A 23,429-nucleotide genomic window follows, 5' to 3' on the forward strand; every position below is an offset into this window, starting at 1 on the left:
AATAGACGGACCATCCGCCGTCTACTGCGAACTGTTGCGATTTCGATGTTACTATCCTACCTGAAGAGACATGCCTACCTTGCACACCGGTGACCTTCCTGGATCTGACTCTACTTAGCTCTGGAAGCCTCATTCCAATACCCCCATAATTTAACACCACCTTAGAAGTGTGCTTTACCAAAACACCATTGTGTGAGGGCCCGCAAACAGTGACATCGAACAGCGGACGTTACACACCTCCCGCGCCATCGCTTGACAGCAAAATGTCAGTCACGCACCCGTTTCTGCTGGCTTCAATCGGGAGCTTTTTGTGATCCTACCATCTCGTTTATTGCATTAACTTTTGGAAAACAGACTAGAAGAAGAACCTGACGGAACAACGAGGAATTTAGGGGTATCAGAATCGATCCCCAAGGCGACTCATGAACCGTTGTAAAACCCGAGGCTTCTGCTAGTGACCCACTTGTCTTGCCTCCTAAAAACAAGTGTCCAACCATAAAATCGGATGAGGCACAATGCGCTTTTGTAGGGACCACAGGAACGGCTTGGTTGGGTCTCCGAGGCCCAGGGAGTTCCCTCAAAACACCCTTCAAGCTATCTTTCAACTGGACGAAACAGGAAGAATGAACGGCCAATGACATGAAATGGTGCAAGCATGAGTTTTGAATAAAAATTATTTTAATTCTGTGTACTTTTGGTTAGCGTTGGTGTTGATTTCTGACAGCACTTTACTCTAAGGCCTTTCTTCCACAAGTGGTGCAGTGGAAATGCACCGAATTGAGATTTCCATCAGAATGAAAAGTCTAAGCATATAATCTGCAAAACTCAAAATGGAAATTTCTTGTAATGCATCCATATATTTCGCATTTTTAATTTGTACATAAATAGAAGCATTTAAAGGTACCCTTCAGGCGCCTCGAATTGGTCATTCGCCGCCAATGGACAAAAGTCAACGACGTCGAAGAAGGCAGAAGGGTGGCAAGGAAGGGGTAAAAATCAGGTCATAGACGGACAAATTCCTGAAAGCCGTTCAGCTAAAAGTAAGGAAGTAAATGCCTATTGAATATGACACCGAAAAAATGTAAGTGATTAGATCACAATAGATGGAGATGTCAAAGTCATGTCAAACTATGGCCACCAACAAGGCGAGACCGAACTTGATTACATGAAGAATAGATGCTCCCACACGATCCACGATAGACTGATGAGTGATAAAGTAGCAAGGAGGCGAAAATGTCTAACAGTCCCACCAAACTGGTAGATTTGCCTACACAGCGACTTGGCGTAGAGCATTGACTAGTCTCAAGCAATACTAAGCTAACAATCTTTTACAAACCAATCCACAAAGAGTGGATGATCCGTCGAAACTCCTCAGGTACCTTACTGATGTCGGGATTAAATGTCTCATTATCCTCACTTTTATCTTGGAGTTGACGTAAAAACACACTAACACGATGGTCAAAGCAGAAGAGTGAGCACGAGGGAGAGCACCTAAGCTTCCTCTTAAGCGCCAAACAAGCCTTCTCTTCAGACGTCTATACAGATGCCCATAGCTAGTAGGGAACACTTTTGCGACCAAAACCGTAGTGTTACCTTGCTGCATCATGATTGGGAACCATCGACGCCAAAATAAGCACTGTCTCGATCTTGGATGAGCCCCGGTTGTCATTTGTTCTGTGTCGAGGATGAGGAAGGCCTCAGTGCGTTCATCAAACTCCTGCCAATGCCGCATTGGCAGATGATGTGGAAGGCAGGTAGAGGCATCTACGCTGTGCGAACTGACCCATGGAGAGGCCTCCCTACTGGCGGTTGGTGGAGACTCGGAAGAGGGAATATTTTTCCCGTTAGCAAGGACGTTGGGATCTCTAAAGCAAAGGAGAAACCCAAGTTCCCCACTGTTACGGCTAAAACTGTTTCTTGAAATATTTTATTCATTAACTGCCATCATTCAATCTTGGATTTTTTTTCTCCAACAAGGTTCTGGATAGATTCAAACACCACCTTTCCGGTTGAGGTCAAACTCATGTCACCTATTTAACAAATTTTCACTTTTCTAGTACATCGAAGAGCCACAGTAATCTGCCAACAAAAGTGATCAGCTCCTACCCAGTCCGTGCAAAGTTTGCCCAGTAGGTCATCATACGGTCACTGAGTTCGCGTTCTGCGTCGCCAAAGCGGTAGAATTTCTCCGCGAACACCGGGGAGAAGGGAATACCGAAGACGTACTCAATCTCATAGCCATGCATGGTGTGGGTCCATTTCGGCCAAGGCAAATTCTCCGTACGATGCACAAATTCGTAGAAATATGTACGCGGTGTGACACTTCGCAATGATAGTCGGTTTCGTGGCCCCCGATTGCGGTTCACCAGTGCCTGGGCGAAATCAATTGTGGGACACTTGAAACCTCGGTCACTGCTTATCTCCTCCAGCATTCGGGTCCAAGTTTGAGCATTATCCTAGTAAAATAGAAGAAGGTATCAGACGCCTTAGTCACCCTCTTAATACGTGTACCCCTCAACACTAACTCACCGGCTCAGAATAGTTTTTGTACTCGAAGTCAGTGTAAATAGCCAATGGTTCCATTAGATCGGGTCTCCTGTCATGTTCAATATCGAGGACTTTGTGTAGCGCTTTGAAGTACTCTTCATGTGTGGCCACAGGCAGAGTTTCAATATTCTCCGCGAATGAAGTATTGGAGACTAAAGTGTAGAGCAGGAAGTAGCTGCCTTCATTGGCATTCATGCCTATCATCACCGCACCCGAGGGTTTCAGGTAGCCCAATTCGGCAAAGCTTTGGCTGTTCCGGTAGGGCAAGAAATGTCCATCCAACACCGGTGGAAAGGGAATAGAGAAAAAGACGTTGGGATCAATTAGATGATCTTGGGCTTCGATAAAGGATTCTGGAGACTTCAGTTGGAGACAGGCGTGGAGGTCACGTCCACTGCGACCGCCACAGCCAACCATTTCGACCAATCTGCAAAAGTAGTGCCGATTGTTGAATTATCTACATGAAATTATGAAGAACTAGTACACCCCATCATAAAATGTTGGATGAACCTGATGGACCTAATTTGAGCCTGTTTGCTTTAAGAAGTGAGATTAACTTGGTTGTAAAGTTGTTGAAACTTGTCGTAATACTTATTGTCTAGCACTTGGCAATGAATCACTCAACGATGGATACATCACATTTGCAAGGAGGACATAACCCTGGATCCGTCTGAATTGGCGTGGTGCATCAGTGGCGTTGTGTCTTCGCACCTCACCCAAAACGACCCACCACCAGTATACCAGCCTTCTGTCATCAAATTCCGTCCAACATTTTAGCGTCTTTAAGGAGGGTCCGGGAGCTTCAATACGGTTTCTTTCAAAAATTATACCTTTTAGATTGAATGAGTTGTTTTTTGGGGGCCTCGACGCCCCAGTAGCTGAAAACGGAGCCAGATTGGAGGATGGCGTTGGTGAAAAAGCCATGGGACCAAGGTGAGATGAGATGAGCGCTAACACTCACGGCTCCTGCCGATTCACCAAAGAGGGTAATCCTCGAGGAGTCTCCATTGAATTTTTCAATGTGGTCCTTCACCCACTTGATCGCCAGCCTTTGATCCCACAGACCCATGTTTCCCGGAACCTGTGGGATGGAATGATGTCTTCAACCTCTGGTAATTTATGTCACTTGGGTAACAAGACCTCCAGCTCTTCTGCATGCACTAGGACCGGCAAAATCTTGCCAACTCCAGCAGACAAACCAAATTTTGAGTTTGGCACAGCAAAATGATCTTTATTCCTGCCCCAATGCCTCAACCGACTATCTGGAGATGTTCAGAGTGGAGGAATGACGACGCTCAACCCTCACTACGTCTTAAACTCTAGCTCCACCGATATGAATCCACAGTAAAGAGTATTATCTTCAAACTTACCCAAGAATTATTAAGATATAGAAATCCAAATGGACCAAGACGATAGTTCAGCGTAACCACTATGACATCTTGACGTGTTGACAGGAATCGACCATCGTAGACATCTAATACCGAAGAACCGCTATAGAAAGAGCCACCAAATATCCAAACCTTCAAAACAAAATAATACATTAGTTGGAAAGGTGGACAGCGTGCTGTTTTGGAGTTGTCTAAATTCTCACCATCACGGGGAGTTTCTGATCCTTCGCACACTTTTGCGCCGGTGGGAGAATGGGAACCCAGATATTCAGGAATAGACAATCTTCAGATAATGGGGTATTCGGTTGCCACATCCTGGCTCCGGCCGAATTCTAGAAATAGAAAGGGTACTATCGATGAACAAAAACAGGAGGTCCTTCTTTTTTCCCTCCCTCCCGCCTCCAAGAAACACAGAAGTGGTGACCTTAAATAGTCAACGGAATCGTACTAATTTTGTCACCGAGTTAACCTCGAGTCGCAAAGCAGACAGGCTCAGGTCACATCTATTAGACACAAGTGACACCTTTTTTCTGTATGAGGGCAGGCTAGAAATCAAGTGTAGCGGAACGACATGCCTAGCTCCTTGGAGAGATGCACATAAACAGTCATTCGAACTTTTTATGGTCACCTGATTGACCGTTTTGGTGAATTGTTGTGTAAATTGAAACAGGAAGCATCAATCACACTTGTTGAGACTTTGCACTGGAATAAATTAATGTCAGAGGAAGGACGAAAGTTATTCAAACCCTCTGTTTCATGTACCAGTCCGATAGAACAGCAGCTACGGAACTTTTCAAGAAAGTCTTTTCTTCTTACCTGAAACAGTGTATCAATGTACTGATAACAAGCATCCGGTTTGGCGTTTGCATTGAAGATTTGATCTGGTTTTGGTATTGGTGGTACCGGTTTCTTGAAACGAAGAGACCCAGTTGGTGGTTGGGCGTATCGAATGCCTAGAAATTTAACCACAACCATGGTTTTGTATAAATGCAGAGGTTATCAACTTGGAAGCTTATTCCCGTACCTTTCCCATAAAAACCCATCCCTCGTGGATGGCTAAATCCGCAGAGAAAGAAGGGCTGAGATGGTACTAACCCTTGGTAAGTCATCAATTCAAGATTTCGAACAGTAAACATATCATATCTCTACAGATTTGGGGAAAAGGCGATTGGCGTACAAGATATGTCCAGCCTTCGGTGCTATCTGCGGATCGCCGTTAAGAGGACGCGATACTAGGAGAGTCCAATCGGATCTGCAGTATATACAGCCACTAAGAGGTTGATGTTATGCATTTTCATCGTGTCGTCTTAGTTTCAGGAAGACAACTCCTCCAGAATATTGGAGGCGAAGCTCATGAGCGACGCCTACTCAAATGTGATTTCAGCCACCATATCTTAGATTGATGGCACGGATATCGTCAACGCTCCCGCCCTTCTATCCCTTCTGCCATACTGCTGTGCTCTACTTCATCTTAGAAAACAACTGCAGGTGATAAGCGTAGTGTCTGGCCCATAGAACAGAGGAGCTGGAAGGATTGCCTTGTGTAATCTATGAATAACGCTTGTGGAGAGAACTTCAAACTAACCGTAATATATGTCCACTTGAGTGGTTCGTTTTCCCGGCCAGATGACAGTCTCCCGTCTGCCACAATAAGTGCCAACATCCGTTCGTGTTTTGGGACTACCATGTGGACATTTAAAGGGTAGAGGCGCTATTGGAACGTGCGTTAAGGTGGGCAGAATCTCCAATGCAAGGATAAACATAACAACCTCCCAGTGACCCATATTTCTGAAACCCAAAAAAGGAGTTACACCCAAGTTTGATTATGGGCGTGAGATTCTTCCAAAACTTAAGACAATAAAAAGTCTTCACCTTTTAGTTTCTCCGCCTTTTTTGGTTACTTTTTGTATTTACCACAGCTATTCAAAAATCGCATTCCTGCCCCCGGTCTGCCTTCTTCGGAGTATGCCAGGGCCGGAGCCTAGGAGACTGAATTAAAAGACGAAAGAGGGGAAATGTGGAAAGGGGTAAACCGTGCGTTGCGCTGTCAACGCCTGGCCAATGGTAATGCCAAGATTGTGCACACCGGTGCAGACATTGGCTGACGCTTGTCATTGGTCCGCAGCGCTAGCGTAAACAGTGACATACTGGGTCACGTGAGAAAATTGGGGCATTGAGTGGCCTAAATTGGATACTTAATGCACATTTCCTTCCCTCCTTCAAATGCGGATTTCAAAATGGGGATACCGATTATATTACGACAGAAAGATTAGAAGGTGGGAAAAGGAAGTATTGCGGCTCTCCGATTGGTCATTCCCTTATTGCTGGCATGACCAGCAATTAGCTCCTCCTCGGGTATTCCAGGGGTGGATTTTCTCGGCCACAGAAAGGTGGGCTGCCTCAGAAGGGGTGACTAAGGCTTGGTAATTATGACATGTACTTTGTAAACGTATTGGAATATTCAGGAATTGAACTGAAGGAAGTTAATCAGGATGTTCTTGTTCAAGTAAACCGTCTCTGTGACATTTCGATTGACCATATTTGAGCTTCCGATAGTCTGCGTAGTATACACCACAGAACAGAAAAGACAAAATTCGTTTCCTCTTATTGTAGGCAATGCTTGTACACCCTTCTTCAGACATGGTGATTCTGTGTCCCAACAGGGGAATTAGCGAGGTTCACAACGTGGCTCGTACTGGAGTCTTGTTGAAGCATTATGTGTCGCACAGCATTGCATTTACTCAGTGTCCGCAAGATACCAAAACAGAAAAAGTTTTTATGTTTAGCATTTAGGAAGTAATTTTAACAAGGAGTAGTGATTAATCAATTAAGATCCTCGTAGCAAAAATGTCGAGTTGGATACTTAATCGTACAACCCATGAGCGAGGCAGTTTTCATCTGTAAAAGCCGCAAAAAATGAGGTCAACTAAGTTATTCTTTGCGACCAAATTCATTTATTTTGTGTGCATAATTTGACAGCATTGTGTCTTATATGAGGATGCTTTAATGCCTCATTATCGTTAATAATTAAAACCGGTTTGCTAACTTTTCATTTTTAATATAACCTCAAACTTATATAGACCACCAACAACCTTTAAAAATTTTATTTTTTTTTCGGCTTGAACTCAACTAACATTTAAAATAAAACAGGCAAAACACAACCTCACGCCGTTGCCTTTTTTATTTGTTCTTTAACTTAAGATTCATGGAGGTATCTTACTATACAAATTTTTTAACTGATTTGTTCACTCGCATAATATTGCTGCTATTTTATTTGTCGTGTTTAAATAAGCCAATCAAAATTTGCGACGGCGTTTAGACGGTGCGCCTTCTTGAAGTAATTTTCAATTTCGGATTTGGAGCATGAGATGCGTCGCTCCACACCTGGAGTCTTTAGCGGTGTTGAGCCTCACACGCCACGAGTGTGTGGTTCTAAATCAAATTCTTCGTTTCGCGCGAATTCTGATGATTCTAGACGTTGTATTCCTCCACCTGTGCCTTGCCGAAATCAGCCCCCTCCTCTTCCACCTAAGCACCACCTCCGTAAGAACACTGGAGTTGAGTTTAACAAGCACAGAGAACCTCTTGAACCCTTGGATTCTTATGGGAAGTATGTTTACGAGTCAATAAGTGATTCTAATGTGTCCTCGCGTTCAAATCGACATCTGCCGCTTCCGCGATCCTATGCAACTCGCAATTTCCCTCAGTCCAGCACCACTTCGCCTTTTGGATTTCGTTCAGTTTCTCCCCACACGATTGGATTTAATTGCGGTGGTAGGAATGTATCTGGTCATGCGCCTTACGATGCCAGAACCTTTAAATATCCGTTTTCTACACCCTTCGCTTTTGACCCCAATTCCGAGCTGTTAAAGGGACCATGCACGTGCAGTTTAGGAGCAGGAGGAGGCAAAAAACTGTCATTCAACTCTAGCAACCAAAGTCCTGTGTGGTCCAAAATGCCTTCGGTGGTGACACGCCCTTCCGACGCTGTACAATCGAAGGCTACGCGTTCAGGTGCGCGCGACCAGAACCATCAAGAGAAGAAATCTACCCATGTTGACAACCGTCCTTGGACCATTTCGCGGCTTTCCAGAACTATGAGTCGCTTCTTTCGGCGGGGAATGTCTCATCGTAAAAGCAAATCGAATCCCATGCGTTCCCGATCAGATTACTTCAATGATTTTCAGGATAAATTTAACGGAAACATTGCGCCTGTGCCTTCTCACTTAAGTGTATGTCCTTTTCCGTTTTTGTTTATCGCATGCTTTTGTATACATTTGTTTTATTGTGGGTAGTTGACGTTTGATAATTTCTTTGATTTGGTAGTTTGAATAAATTTCATTTTAAGGTCTGCAATTGTTAGCACTAGTAACCAAACGTTTTCTCAGGAATTTTTGTTAACAAGGATATTGGATGTGCTTCCAAGGGACTGCACTCTCTTCTTAAGACATCCGTAGAGCCAAGTTGTACACTTGTTTCTAGGCTGTGCGTTCGCCGGCGGTGACCCTGCCATCTTCCCCATCCGTTCCTTTACCCCCCACCGTGCCACCACTAACAGAAGAAACAGCTACTTCCACCTCATCCGCTCTCCACTGCCACGATGCTGTCCGCCATCAACATCCAGTGCAGACAGTAGCCATGGTATCCACGTCCACCGAGATGCCTACTTGTACCAGTCCTCCCAGCATCTCTTGTGTCCACCACGTCCACCACATCCATCATGTTCATCACGTCCACCACCACCTCCACCACTTGCCCCCACCTCCTCCTCCTCCTCCCGCATCTCTGCCCTCACCAGGGTCACAAGCTGTGACCTCCTTCCCACCTCCTGTCACTGATGACGCTGCCGCCGCTCTCATCATGATGCTTGAAAACGCCGCCACTCTTGGGGAAACTCCCCCACCACCCACCTTGCCTCTCTCTGTTCTCAAGGACTCGAAGTCAGCCGAACAGCAGGTAGTGCATTCTGACCAGTGTATATCTCGGCGGAGGTGTTCATTTGTCCTCTCACGTCGGTATGGTCCTGTAGGTTAGCAGTGCCGGGAATTCCCATACCTACAGCGCCTACGGTGTTCGCGGTGGAGCAACACCCGCCTGTTGTCCAATCTCGCCTACTCCACCACCGCCGCAGCCCCCACCACCACCACTGCCACCTCAACCGTCATCTGCCTCTACCCTGCATCGGCAGAACACTACAGTGTGCTCCGATCCCCGTTGCATCACTGCACATTGTCGGCGTCATGTCCAAGGTGGGCTTTGGGGCATCTGTAAACAGTACTGTGGATTTCTGTTGTGACCGCCCCCCAGGACCGTAGCACAATTTGGTGTGTCATTTGCTTTAAATCAACGCCAGTAGCAGCGCATGTGTGGATGCCTGTGCGTGCGAGTTTGTTGTCATCTCACGGCTTGTAGCGTGCGTGTATATGGACGCACGATGAGTCATTAGTAATGTTGCCGATACCACCGCCAGCACGACTCCATACCCAGTATGCTGCGCGTCCTGTTCGGCTCGCTATCGTTTGTGCGTGCGTGCGTGAGCGTGTCCCAGCCATACATACTGCACGCCGCCTGCACCGTGTGCCACCTTGTTCAGGCGTTGTGCGAGGTGCTGGCACCGCTTGAATAGCTGGAGGATTCCAGTCGTTCACTTGGCTCTGCTCCAGTACTGTGAAAAGTACCACTGACCATCCTGACTCAATGGCCTTGCACTCATTAGTGAATGACCGTGGTATTTTGTAAAACGTAAACTTAGCTCTAATGACACCACAACGTAGTTAAAGTGCTCTTACTTTGCAAGCCCTTAAGGTACTTTATTCAATTGAGATTTCCACAATCTGTCTGAGTTTCGTGCATAAATTTTTAACTCCCGTGTGACCTCTGAATATGTAATGAGGCTTGCTTGTGAAAAAAACGTACTTTACTAACGTAACTATGTTTATTTGAATGGGGTGAATGTTGTGTGCCCGGAGTGGCGACGGCGTTACACGTCCTCTCTCCCCTTCAAGTGTCGTTCTCGTCACTTCGAGAAGGCAGTCGATTTCAACAATCGCGGCAGGTCTTCCGACCCCTTTTTTTCTCCGAGTTGCAGTTTTGATACCGTTCAAGACTGCCTGATCACATTTCCTAGCGCAATCGGTATTCATAGGAGGATTTGTGTAAAAGGAGAGGGTTTCACATACTTGCTCCACCCTCCGTCGCTTCTGAATAATAGGACATTCCAACCTGAAGGTAGGTTAGTAGCAAAGTGAAATGGTGCTGGGGAGTTTAGAATGAAATACGGTTTAGGGTGGATCGGACGAGCTTACATTAGTCAAGTCTGGAGGTAGAACACTGCCCCTTTGCATGTTTTTTCTCGTAATGGGGGCGTTTTTGGCGTTTCCTGGGGCTTCTCTTTCACTTCGGCCGTTGCGCTTATGCGTACTGTAATTATCTACAAGGCAGAAGTAAAGGGCATACAATGATTTTTCATTCTGGTGGGTGAACTTTCGAATTAAAGGTAACTGTGGCTGCGAAGTGCCTTTATTAAGATTTATTTGACCCTATTTTGTAGAGGGTTGGGTGCTTTTCAACGGCGAGTGCATCCCACATGGCGATTTGGCCCTGGTTTTGCCAGATTTTTTGGTGGAAATACTCTTGGCTTTGATTCGTCCGCGAGGACGCAATTGGAAATAGAAGTCGGGAAACAGGGTCATCGTAAAAGTACAGAAGAGCTGGGAGATATGTAGTTTCATTTGCACGAATAGGGTATCTACCACCCCCGTGTTGGCAAGAATGCAAGTTAAACAACTTGAGTTTGAGTTTATCATGCAACCCTCAGGTCTCATAACTACTTAGCCCCGCGGTTCGGAGTTATCACGCATTTCCTTCTCCCCAGGTTCACCAGGCGATCACCAGCATCGTACCCCAACATCAATCGAACTAGCTGAATTGGCCGAAGCAGGCGCGGAAGCTGTTTTCGCCAACGGGGGCAATGGAGGTCGAACCACTACGATGACGACAACAAGCAGCAGCAGTTGTACTGATCCACTGCCGCCCTCGCCACCGAATGCCACTTCTGTGGTGCCCTCTTGTCCGAATTCGCCGGCTCCTCCTACACCTGCAGCTACTGCAGGAGTAGGAGTGACCCCGGCCCCAACGCATCTGATGCATCATATGCATCACCACCACATGCATCACATGCTGCATCACCTCCGTCCACCGTCTACCACCTCCGCAACGGCCAATGCTGCGGCCATCGCTCCGGTTCATCCCGCTCCTGCTGCTGCTCCTGTCTCTAGTAGTTCTGCGGTCTCCAACAGCACCACTACGCCAGATCATCGCTCGTCCTTCCAGGAGAGCATGAAGGCATTGAGAAAGGTACTCATCATTTTGCTACTCCCGTCTCTTTGATTGGGTGTGATTCACTGATGTGCGTATGTGTGCGTGTGCGTAACACCCCTGTTTGGGGACAATGGTTTTGGCTGGCGGCCAACACATTTGCCACTCCCCCCTTTCCCTGTCCCCTTCACTGCTACCGCCGTCATTTCCTCCCACCACGCACGTGTGGGTTTGTGTGCATACAGCTTTGCCTTCTCGGCGCGCGTTTGTACACACGTATGTATACTCTCTCTCTCTGTGCGTGTGTGTGTCTGTAAGACCGTTGACTCAACCTTAATGGTCGAGGTTGGCTCGTGCGCCTAAAATTCTCTCCTGGGTTTCCTCGACAGGGGTTGGATTCATCCACAAATGCGTCTCCTATGCCTTGTTTCAGTTTCGCATGCTTATGATACCATCTACCAATCCAAGTAGTTCTCTATTGTCCAAGCGAATCAACAAAACCACTTTCTCCAGCACGTATGTGCTTCCTTCCCTTGGTCTTGTAGTTGTTTACTTTCTCTCCTCTTACCCAAGTTTATGAACAGCTTTTTACCAAGTTGCTTTTATAGACGGGAGTATATGATACCTTTGTTTTCCGTCGAGGCATGAAAATCACGCCATGTCGGTTAGGTTTTCATTAGCGCTTTCAAACTCCCAGAAATCGCCATATTTTAGTACTTACAATGCCTGTCAACCATCTTGCCAATCCTGATAAGTCCTCACCACTCTTTCATCATGTGATCGCTCCAATTAGTGATTTTTAACCCTCGTAATTGGTGTATTTCTTTGATGGAATGATTTGCCGACTTATTCACTGCTATACTTGAATCGGCATGAAAAGCTGTGTAAAGTATGTATGGATGTACGCCAGCGAACTGTCTAACAAAACGCATTTCCTTGTGCTTTTGTGTGTATGTGCCTGTGTGCGCGCGTGTGTGCGTGCATGTGTGCGTCTCTTCTGGCATCGTGCCAACTTCTAGACACCTTTGGTTTGTGTGTGTGTGCGCCAACTCCTCTATGTGCCGTTGACCCTGACGCCTCTCCGCCCTGTCTCTAATGCCACCTAGGCAACTCATGTTGTGTGGATTACATGAAATTGAGTAATTTCTTGCCTGTCTTACTCTTCCAGATGGGCTGGTATTGGGGTCCATTAAGCTTCACTGAGGCAGAGAAGCTACTGGCAAACCGTCCGGATGGAACATTCTTGGTGCGGGACAGCGCTCATGACACCTTCTTCCTCAGCCTCAGTTTTCGTGTTAGGGGCACCACTTATCACACGAGGATTGAACACAATCAGGGTGAGTCAACACATTCAGCCATTTGACAAACCAGACGACTTGTATCGATCCCTTCTCTGTCTGTCCACCTCCCTCCCCAAATCAATCATGCGCCTGTCTAGCCCCCCTGTCCGTGACCTCATTCCTTCACGCGGTCTAGATATATCTTGTCGAGGATTCTCCTCACCACTTAGCCCTAACAGAAGTAGGTCAATTTGTAGTTGGATGAAGAAGACGAGTTTCTCGTACATGCACATTTGTGCACTTTCTCCTTCGGCAGCGGTGAGGAGCGGACGAAGGCCTCATGGCGTGTGGGCAGTAGTGGATGATGGGTAGAGGTGTAGGACCTGCGAAACGATGCGCGGTGTAGATGGTAAGGTAAAAGAATTTCAAGCCGCTGAACATCCGCGCACACACACACATTCATTGTCAATCTCGGTGCGCCACTAGCCCCCCGTATGTGTGTGTGTATTCACACACGCGCAGCACTTGCGTGACTTTGTTTGGCGTACTTGGCAGGCAGGCAGGTAGGCAGGCGGGCGCATAGCGAGCTGAATGTATGCAAACACACACACACACACACATACGGTTAGAGAGCGCGAGATGGTGCCAACACTTGGAACCACTAGCCCATTTGGCATCGTTTCACCCCGATTTGCTTAGTCGTCCCACATGTGCAAATGTGCCAGTGTTTTTAGACTGTGATACTTGGCTCTTGCACCTTGTGAGCTTACGAACACCGACTCAGACGTCTATTGTTTGTTTCCTCTCTGCCTCCATGCCATCTCCACCCTAACTACCTAATCGGCCAGCTAGGAAGCCAGCTCTTAAGGACACCCTTGTTTTATAATCACCGACATCACAGCAGCTGCTGCTATCATGGTGTGTGCGCGCATGCGAGTGAGCGTGTGTGCAGGCTTAATTCTTTGGGCAAGCGTGCTGCGTGTTCCTGTCCTGAAAGCCAGCCCGCTCGTGCGTACCTCCTATTGATTGGGTGCGTGTGCTAGCTAGCTGGCCAGCCAGGTTTTACGCGGATCGGGTGTTGTTGAAGCTCCTCTTTTACCGGCTTTCCCCCCGTTTCTATCTTTAAACGTCTCTATTGATGATTTCCTTCTCCATGCAGGACGTTTCAGCTTCTGGTTTGAGCCGGAGTCGCACAGCGCAAGTACAGTGGTGGAGTTTATTGAGAAGGCGGTAGCTCATTCAATTGGTGGGAAGTATCACTACTTCCTGCAGACCAGCACTCCTGGCCAACAGCCCGTCGAGGTCTCCCTTCTCTATCCCCTTTCGCGGTTCCAGGTTGTACAATCACTGAAGCATCTGGCTCGCTTCACGATTCTCTCTCACGTGCGTCGAGACCACGTGGCACGACTGCCTCTCCCCCCGGGGCAGATTGGGTACCTCCTCGAGAAGCAGGTCTACTGGGAGTCCTTAGAAGACTTTGAGGAAACTATTCGTGATCGTCCTCCACTGCAGTTCACTCCAGTCGCTGCCTCCTCATCCTCGTCCACCGCCAAGCCCTGAAACACTGCTTCCCTCCTTCTTACCCCTTTTTCTACTCGCACTTTCGTTTCGCCACCTTATTTCCTTTTAGAGCGCCAAATCTGTCTCTCCCCCCCCCCCCCCCCACCCCTATTATCCCTTTTGTACAGAGCAGTGGAAGCGTCATTTCAAATATCCTATTAGCGCCTTCAAGATGTGCGTGTGTGAGCGAGCGTGTTTTCCACCTTTTCCTCCAACTTCTCCTTTTTACTCTTTTACAGCCCGTCCCTGCGTGTACACATTTACACAGCGCGTTTTTATCCATCATTCGACCATCGATTTGTTCTCCTTATTCTTCCTCTTTTTCGCGACGCCAAAACCTCCTTAAAAAAGCGCCAGGTGAGAGCCGCACTTCCTCCGATCCCTCCTCCTTGTGTAGAACAAAAAAAATAGTCCCGACTTTATACACGTCTATCCACTTATATATATATATAAACATAAATTCTATATATGCAAATTGCGCTGGTTTTAGCATTCCGTGGGTCTTGAAATTGGTGTGGTTGTCAGAAGTCGATGCGGTTTTGATGGCTCTTGATTCGTTGATGTCCAGGCAACGAAATTGGGAACGGTGGGCTTCGTTCTGATTCCTCTTCCTCTTTGCTAATCCCTTTATGCAGTCCAAGGTCGGTGTGGCTGTCAAACGTCTAGGTTGGCTTTGATGGCCCTTATGTGGTTGTGGGCCTCCACAAACTCATTCAGACTTTCTCTTGATGCTTCTATGTGGTACTATGCCGTCGAAGTCGGGTTTGTTGGGTGTTCTTGCTGTTTCCACTGGTGTATCATCATCGGTCGTCGATGATGGCGTGAAAATTGGAAATTTAGTTTTTTTAACACACAATGGTGTTTGAGAGGCCAGCGTTTTCGGACAATATGAGGACGGGAAGGCTGGGAGAGGGGGACGGATAGGTCAAGCCCATCCCCCTATGGCTCAAAAGTCAGTCCATCTGGGAAGCTCCTTTTTCTTCTATAAAATTTCCGACTAGTAGCTAAAGGATTGGAGTAAATTCTCTGGCAAGAACTTTGTCTTAGTGGTGTCAAAAGGCAGTCCTGTGATGGCTTCTGTGTGACGCGTTTTCTCGGTGCTGATGGGGATTGACAGGGTGACGCATAGTCGTACGCCATGTGTAAAGAGAATAAGTGGTTGGGCGTGATGCCAAAAAAGTGGACATAGCTAACCTCAAGGCATAATTTCCTACCTTTGGAGTAAATTTTGTTGACAGAAAAGTGAATTTTAAAACAAATGAATGGCGTTAGAGGGGGCAAAAAATGGCTTCTTAGGATGCACTAGGATGCGCCTCTTCGAGAATTTTTGTCACCCTTTTTCTGAGAGGACAGAATACCTTGGATTGTGCATTTTGTCAACGATCGGTGCCGCATTAATCACATTCCTGTCACAAGATGACTGTGTTTGTGTCAGATCATTAAATATGCACATCCCATGTACCAAACTAGTCACAGAGACATGGATGATTAGGCCCCTTTGATTCGTCTAACTTGAATTTGCCTCTTTGTCAATCGTTAAATTCACTGTGGTGGTCAATGTCAATAATTAACAGTATCTCAAAGACCCTTTTGGTGTCGCTCTTCTACACAGCCTCCATCATTCTCTTCTGTGTAACTCTTTAGTCCGGTAGCCAATCAGAGTGCTTGGTCTTTCGAAGCGGGTCCGCTACCCGCCGTCACTGGAGTTTGAGACTGGAGTGCACTAAATTTTACCAACCAGCTTCAGACGAAGATAGGCATGACTCTTCCGTGCCCTCATTGGCATAATTCGACTCCTTAAAGGCAGATGTCATCGTTACTAGAAGTGTCAAATCTATCGAAGCAATGGCAGTGCTCTTTTAACACACATACACATCTTTAACCTAATTGGTCACTTTCTTAGGCTTGTCTTAATGTGTGTCTGCGGCTGAACTTGTGTAAATCTTCTACCCTCACTCACACATTGTCTATCTACTTATTAAAGTCCACTTCTCTGCTTGAATGTGTGAACAAAGATAATGCAAATAGTCAGTGGCAGTTTGGATGACCTACTCTCTTGTCACTTCTCTAACTCCACTATGAACTTCATCGAGTAGGGAAATTTAAAAATTTAAAGGCTAAACTTCCATACTTCATACATAAGGACACTTAGGAATCAAGAACACTCCGCCCCACCCCTTATAAGAAACCCACGGGTTTCAGTGGCCCTAGTGTTTTCAAGGAGTTCCCAAAGAGAGGGGCATGCTGAACAAGCCCAGGAGTGGTGTTTTAATGCCCCAGCTAACCAAGCGGTCAGTTGAATTGCCCAATTTCTAAGGCCTGCCTGTCCTCGCCTCCATCATTTCAACCACTTGTCGTGTTAAGACACCCACCTGTAGGGGTAAACCCTACTAGGTCTTCAAGGATGACTCGATACACACAGATTTAAATATACAGGTACAATTTTACAAACCACAACTCTATTGGACCTTGTGAAGCGTCTCTCAGATTGAAAAACTAACGCAGTCACTATGGTACAGGGCTGTCAAGAGACATGAAATGCGATGTCACCGGGGTTTTTGTCAACATAAACCTTGGCCTCTGACATCAAGTGTACGTCAATACTCTCTCCCTTCCACCTCGTCTCCTCTAACCTCGCCCCGCCCCCCCATCTCTATTGTTCCAGTGCATTCAAAACGACCGCGCATTTTGGCTTATCAGGAAGGTCGCATCATTATTCCCTAATGGTACACAAAAACAACGGAATTTTCCAAAAGGTATAATTAGGAGACCAAATTACGACACATGATCATGAATTTAAAAAGTAAGACGCTTTACTCAAGTTGTATTGTGGTTCGGATTAAATAAAAGTAAAAAGAGAGTTTGGGGTTAGAATCAGCATATTGGGAGAACCCTATCAAATGCAATCGCACACACATCTGACGGTGTAAAGTCAACAAAAAAAGTAGAACAATGACAGTCTGTAGCACTGAGTCATTTTTTACACCCCAATGAGTTCGCTTGTCATAGCCTCAGCATTTGATGAATCCACCAATAGAGGGCAGTCATTCCTCCGTTTAGTCATCAAATCAACTAGGAGTGAAAACTATGATATTGATTCTACAGCACCACGTCTACTTTGACAAGTAAATAAGACATGCCAACAAGACGGAATGTTTGGTGTTAAAGTACCGAAAGTTTAAGAAAAGCACTGGTATGTACAAAGCTTCGTTTTCAGATGTTCTGTAGAGCCGCTCTTCTGTATCAGTCATGGCGAGTCCTCCTCCATCGTATGATTGACTTCCTTAAGCACTATAACGAACTTTGACGAGAAGTTCATTTGAAAAGTGTCAAAGTCTAAGCACTCTTTTAATGCAGACGCATTTCACATGTTGCCAAAAAAAGGCAACGTCAGGCTGGCGAGTAGCAGCACCATAAATCAGTGTCTCCCTAGCCTGAGAAGGAGGTTGTTAGGATCATTTTCGAGTCCTTTGAACTCCTTCTCTCACTAAAGTGGTCATTACATGGAACTCCAAATTGCGGTTCTTGTCTAAAAGACGGTGCTGCTTTGAAAACTCGTCTATGGTACTTTGCCAAGGGTTAAAACTTCTTCTGTAGCCTTAGGCGCGGCAAGATGTGAAGAAATGCTTGAAGGTAGATAAAGCTGCTCGGTGGATTTGATTATTTTGTTAGAAAACAGCCTTGTTTATCCAAATGCGCCAACAACGAATTCGCAGAAATTTTCTAAAGAATTAACGCGGTACATACTACTCAATTTGGTTTGAGTATTTGGTCATACTCAAGAAGGAATTACTATTAAACTCGTCAAAAAGTGGCAATGGCGACAGCTTTTGAAAGGAGTGAGTTAATACTGCTAATGAGTTCTATCCTGCGCAATCGCATGACAAAAGTTCCTACGTTGTACACACGGTCCCCAACAGCACATAGAGCAGCTCATTTCTGTCACCGTCTTTGACTCTCAGGGTGACTCCAATCAAATTTCTTAGCTTTCACTACTGCCAGTCTTTATTGCACCTTCAAGAAGGACTCAAAAATTTAGACTCACTGCCATACATAGACTAAGTTGCGCAACCAGAGTGTGAGATAGTGAAGAAGAAAAAAAAATAGCTGTAGGCTACTTTAATGAGGCATTTTAAATGACTCTGACTAGAAGGAGGGGGCGGATGTGATAGAGAAAAAATGGGAATGACAGGTGTACTTTTGTGTGTAGAATAAGCTGCGAATCACACAATGCCAGCCTAAAGTCTGGTTAGATGGACTAGGCTAAGGTGGTTACTTCAGACCTTGTTCTTCAGGCAAATTTTGCATTTTACCTATTTAGCAGATCGCATCACTCTTCAGTAGTAAAATTTTTTTAAGTTCTTGAACCTCAGCTTTAACCAAAGCAGTTGCTCAAATAACCAAAGGTGACAAGGTTTGAGAGGATTCGAAAATGAGCATGATCATCGCAGTGTTTCAAGGTTTCTTGTCCTGTTAATTGATCATTAAATAAAATTAACTAACTGATCAGTAAAAAAATTATCTCACCGGTCACGATGTCTTCCTCTTCATCACTCACTCTCATGCGGTGTCGTCCATGATGTCATCCAATGCCTAACTTTCAAGCAGTAGCAGTCCCATCCGATTGATTGACTTTTTCAAGGGGAGCAAATAATCCAGCCCATGTAGACCGGAAAGTCCTCTTTTCCTTAGGGAATCAGGAATGTATTCTTGCCTAAAATAAAAAAGTAGAGACGAAGGGAGGAGTTTCTTGTTCTGAAAAACGCGTAACTTTCGCTTCGCGTTCACCATTTTCGGTCAAGCGTCTCGGTGGCACAGGATGGCATAATAGACTATTTCATGCCTTTTTCTTCTTGGTCAGTCGGGATTCCAGATTGCCCTGAACTTTCACCTTCGTTGGCAGATGAAGAGCAAGAGGCTTCATGCTCCATAATACAGTGATTTGACAAGGTCAAAGTGACCATTCTCGATTGTTGCAGGTGTCACCCTTCTATCAGCATTCCATGCTTAGACTGGAAGTGGTCGCCATTGATACTCCGATGGATGCTCTTCAATACCCCATTTGTGACAGGGAATCAAGAATGGCTAAAAGTGGCGATCTTCAGAAGCAAGAAGAGGAGCTTCACCACAGCAAACACTCTCCATCAGGCAAGACGAGATTAGGCCAACGCAGGAGAGAAGAGAGAATCCCGAACCTCTCTGCCACCTATAACGTGAAATATCGTGATTTAGGACTAACGCTTTTGGCAGTCTCCGATTTCTCCTTTCCAGTGGAGAATGGAGTGTATTCACCGTCAGAAGCGAACTTCTGGAGATGTGAACGTGCATTGCAATGGAGCTAGAATGCGCTTGAAACTCCCCTAGGAGAGTGCAATCAAGCGTGGATGAGTCACTGACGCATGGGTTTTCCTGGGCAAGAGGTGGAGGTGGAGAAGGGCTGCGCTGTAAGCGTGGTCTTCGTCGGCGTCTCCCCTGCCTCTCCACTCCTCCACGCCTTCGCTCCACTCCACTCCACTCCGCTCCTTGCCTCCCCTCCCCATTCTCCCGAAACACACGCACACACACACACCTCTAATTAGTCATTCAATGATTCAACCTCCGTTTCGTCTGTGGTTTTTTGGATGTATTACATTGTGGTCATAAGAGAACGAAAAAATACTGACAGATATGAACGGGATCACTTTATTCGAGGCGAGATAACATATCTGGATAATTGTTGGAAGAGGTCAATAAAATCCCCACTTTCTGTGAATTGAAGAAAAAATTTGTCGACAAAAAGATTTCATTTTCTAAAATTTTACCAAACAGCATTTGTTTACATGAGGTGGTAGAATAGGGGGGGGGGGGTGCAATACCACCTTGCCGCCCTTATGAATCGAGTCTACCTCGACGCCAAGACCGCAGAAGCCTCGTGGCATTACCAGTGCAGCATTTGCAGAAGATGCGATCAGCAAAAAGGCAAAAAAAGTCGCCCGCATGCTCGATTTCAATGTATGATGTGAGTTTCGAGGATGGATGTCTCAAGTTCACAAGCGGTGTGAGAGATGAAACACTCCTTGTGCGACTGCACTAGCTACAAAAGTCTTTGAAGTTGGTTAGGCAAGTGGGTGCACCCAAATGACAGGAGGATAGGTGTTTGTTCACACAAGCTATGCAAATGCATCGTTGTTGGTGTGTTGACTGATTGACTTGTAATGCTGGTTTGGTTAGGCAGGAAAACAATGCCGCTGGTCAGCCTCTGATGGTTCACACTAACTTGCATTTCGGCGGAACTCAGCCCTTCATGTTCAGGAAGGCTCTGACCTGTGAGAGGGTGGGTGGTGGACTTCTGGTATTCAGAAGGTTAAATATTTGCCACTCAGGTCCACCTACTTATTGTGGGTGGATGAAATTAACCCCCTCCTTTTCTTCGTCACAAACCGACCAAAAGAAGGCCAGTAGACAACTAACCCATGAAAACTTCCATTTTTTAGAATGGGAATAGAAAGGCGACACTGCCAAATCCTCCGTATTCTAGCCATTTTCCTGCAAGTGATTAAACTCCTCTTCTGTAAATTTAGACAGGCAAAGTAGACAGTGCAGAAGTAAAAGGGAGACGGGATGGGTTGCTTGCTTCTTGTGGAATTTGCAGTCGGCTTTGTGCCGCCTTGGTGATTAATTCGACGAAGAAAATGCTTAAAGAATCTTTCTGCAATTATCGGCTCTGCAGCATAAAGAAAAAGTGCACAGCAATAACTTGACTACTTTATGAAATAGAATGGTGGTGTGGTACATTGGTGGTACCTCAGAAAAAGCATAGAATGGCTATTTCAACATTTATGTGGCCTTCAAAATATTCCTAATTCATCACTTAGCTTTAAAATTTGGTGCCAATTTCGCGCATATGTGACGCCTCAATTTTCCCCTCTGAAGTCGGTGTCACAAGTTTGTGACACGCGTATTCTCCACCAGGTCAAGCCGCAGTTGAATTAGTGAGTTCCCTTTGAGAATTTTGGTAACGAGCCCTTTAATGACATTGCAGCTAGTTGACGAAGTCACCTTTGCTGTGAGAACTTTGGTGTGCCTTGGTGTCACGTAACAAAATACAACATCTAGACGACACGCACAGACGGACACCTGGCTGACTAGCTAGCTAAAGAAAAAACAGAGACGTATCGACGAGGGGGACAGACACGAGTACAGCGAGTTAACCGGTATCTAGTATAGCCAACATGTTTGCCTTCCCGTCTAGACATGGCCCTTTCTCATTGTGTCTAGCTTTTGATGATTTACATTGTGAGCTAGATATATGACTCGAGAAAATGGGATTCTTTTCTCTTATTAAATTAATCAAGGACGGCAATAATAAAAAAGGTTTGCTATGGACTTGCTGCAAACGCTGCCAACTTCTGAGTCTCTGACAAAGGGGAGGCAGATGTGGAAGCGAACAAGGTTTGCACTTTTTTGAGTACCATAATTAAAGAATGACATATTCAACTAAGGAATATCATTTTTTTTCTTCTAAACGCCGAAACGCTTTCACTTTTGTATGATAGTTTGTAGATTTGAGCCGATTTAGTGGCTGTACCAGTTGCGACTACGCCAAACAAATTTCGCAGGTGTGCAAATGTTTAACGACTGCATTGGTTGCTATCATACAAATCAAGGTGGCGAAGTTGATTGGATAAAACAATTTTACAACGCACATAAAAACACCAATAACTTTATTTAGCCGAATTATAAGTTATTTTAAGAATCCCAAGAAGTTAGCTTAAAAAAATCCTAAAACTGATGTTGGGAACGCCTAACATTGTTTAAGTGAAGGCCTCTCGCCAATTTTTTTAAAATTTTGAATAAACCTTTCCTCCTTTCTAGCTGTGTAGACTGGATCGTGAACTGAGATTAAAGATGGAGGAAATTGCAAAAATTCAGAATATTTATGAATTTTCAGACAGATAAGCTTGTACGGTGCTGCGATTTCGCTGCTATGACTGATTTTCGCCTTCTAAGGAAGTCATTTATCTCATTCACATTTGAACCTCCCCATGATCGCAATTACGCATGTACCAAGCACTTTTGAAAAAAGTTATAATTTTTGCACTTCTGCACAAATTTGATTCCTACGACGGAGCATCTGTTTAAGTGCTTAGGCATTTTAGTCTCCCCGGTTCGCGCTTCCACTTCGTGGTATGCCTTCCTACGATTTCAGGCAGCCGAGGTAGGGAAGAGGGGAAAATATCCTGATTTATTTGGGCAGTTATCCGGCCCAAACGCCACGGAATGTAGACATTGCCTCAAGTGGCTAAATCTGTGGTGGCTCTTTACAGAAAAGGTTCAGTGTAGAACATCAACCAAATGAATTCACCGTTTTGCAAAGGACGCGATATGTAGAAATCCTTATCAGACCTACTGAATATGTTACCTTTGTTCAGTAGTATTCGCCCTGATATGCCAAACTATCAAATCAATGGGGTTGTTGCTGAATAAAAGGAGAGTTTATGAGTGATTTTGTTTTTGTTTTAGCTTATATATTAGCCTTCGGTCTGCATAACATATTACCGTCCTTTCAGCCCCCCTGTCCCCCAGCCGTAAACCACTCTCTATTGGTGGCCTACATTATGACCACAGAGAGGATCGGCGACGCTGAAGTTATTAAACCATTAAGCAGAATTTTCACGCTTTTGAAAGAGTAAGATAAGCTTTAGAAACAAAGCTCTCAACAGAATGTAGGTAGCTTAATTTGGTCTGTGGTATATTTACCAATCACTTCAGACAATCGTTTGGATGCTTAAAAGTTTGCAATTGCAAGAACTTCCACATTCCACAAAAAGGATTTGGAGAAAGTCAGTGCCATCCAGAGAGGATTCGGTGAGTCCGTGAAGAAGAGTGGACTGTAAACCGAGGTGATCTAACATTCTTTATGCTGTAACTGAACAAGAGCTGACTTATGCAATTCATTTTCCACAGATTTGTTTTCTAATTTTGGTGGTGTGGCTTTCCGTCTGAGGTGATTCACTTAACCAAAGCACACTCACGAAGCACATGACGTCTGCTGGGAGGACCTAAGCAAGACAGTGTCAGAGTACTTCAATGGCTCTCTCAAGAGTTATGCACACGTAATTGCCACCTCGTGGGAATTTAAGTATTTGAGGTGTAAAGAAAGGAAAAAGGAAAAAATAATCTCATGTGATTGTGCAAGTGCTCTGCATACTTTTGTGACTTTGAATCACACAGAGACGTTAAAAACAGCAAGAAAGGTGACTTTGAGAAAAGGTTCAAATGCACTGGTGTCTTTCCATCCATCCATCCGTCCATACATCCATCCTGTATCCATCCATCCATCCTGTATCCATTCTGT

General features: G+C 45.4%; 3 protein-coding genes across 3 annotated transcripts; 2 read left to right on the plus strand and 1 right to left on the minus strand. All coding sequences in view use genetic code 11, as the record gives it.

The window, feature by feature from the left end:
* Positions 1 to 996: 996 nt before the first annotated feature.
* Positions 997 to 5,719, minus strand: EGR_04525 (Acetylcholinesterase; the record flags this gene model as incomplete). The annotated part of the gene is made up of 9 exons (XM_024493774.1): positions 997 to 1,034; positions 1,594 to 1,865; positions 2,107 to 2,456; positions 2,530 to 2,974; positions 3,378 to 3,628; positions 3,918 to 4,067; positions 4,139 to 4,267; positions 4,752 to 4,888; positions 5,521 to 5,719. 9 exons carry the CDS (start codon positions 5,717 to 5,719, stop codon positions 997 to 999), a joined length of 1,971 nt encoding a protein of 656 aa, XP_024351888.1.
* Positions 5,720 to 7,303: 1,584 nt separating this feature from the next.
* Positions 7,304 to 9,231, plus strand: EGR_04526 (hypothetical protein; the record flags this gene model as incomplete). Its single annotated transcript, XM_024493775.1, has 3 exons — positions 7,304 to 8,167; positions 8,418 to 8,891; positions 8,965 to 9,231. 3 exons carry the CDS (start codon positions 7,304 to 7,306, stop codon positions 9,229 to 9,231), a joined length of 1,605 nt encoding a protein of 534 aa, XP_024351889.1.
* A 1,694-nt stretch (positions 9,232 to 10,925) lies between these two features.
* Positions 10,926 to 14,092, plus strand: EGR_04527 (Suppressor of cytokine signaling 7; the record flags this gene model as incomplete). The annotated part of the gene is made up of 3 exons (XM_024493776.1): positions 10,926 to 11,291; positions 12,421 to 12,589; positions 13,692 to 14,092. 3 exons carry the CDS (start codon positions 10,926 to 10,928, stop codon positions 14,090 to 14,092), a joined length of 936 nt encoding a protein of 311 aa, XP_024351890.1.
* Positions 14,093 to 23,429: the final 9,337 nt, after the last annotated feature.

This window comes from Echinococcus granulosus (genome assembly GCF_000524195.1).
Source record: "Echinococcus granulosus chromosome Unknown EG_S00028, whole genome shotgun sequence".
In the NCBI taxonomy this organism is placed as follows: Eukaryota; Metazoa; Platyhelminthes; class Cestoda; order Cyclophyllidea; family Taeniidae; genus Echinococcus; species Echinococcus granulosus.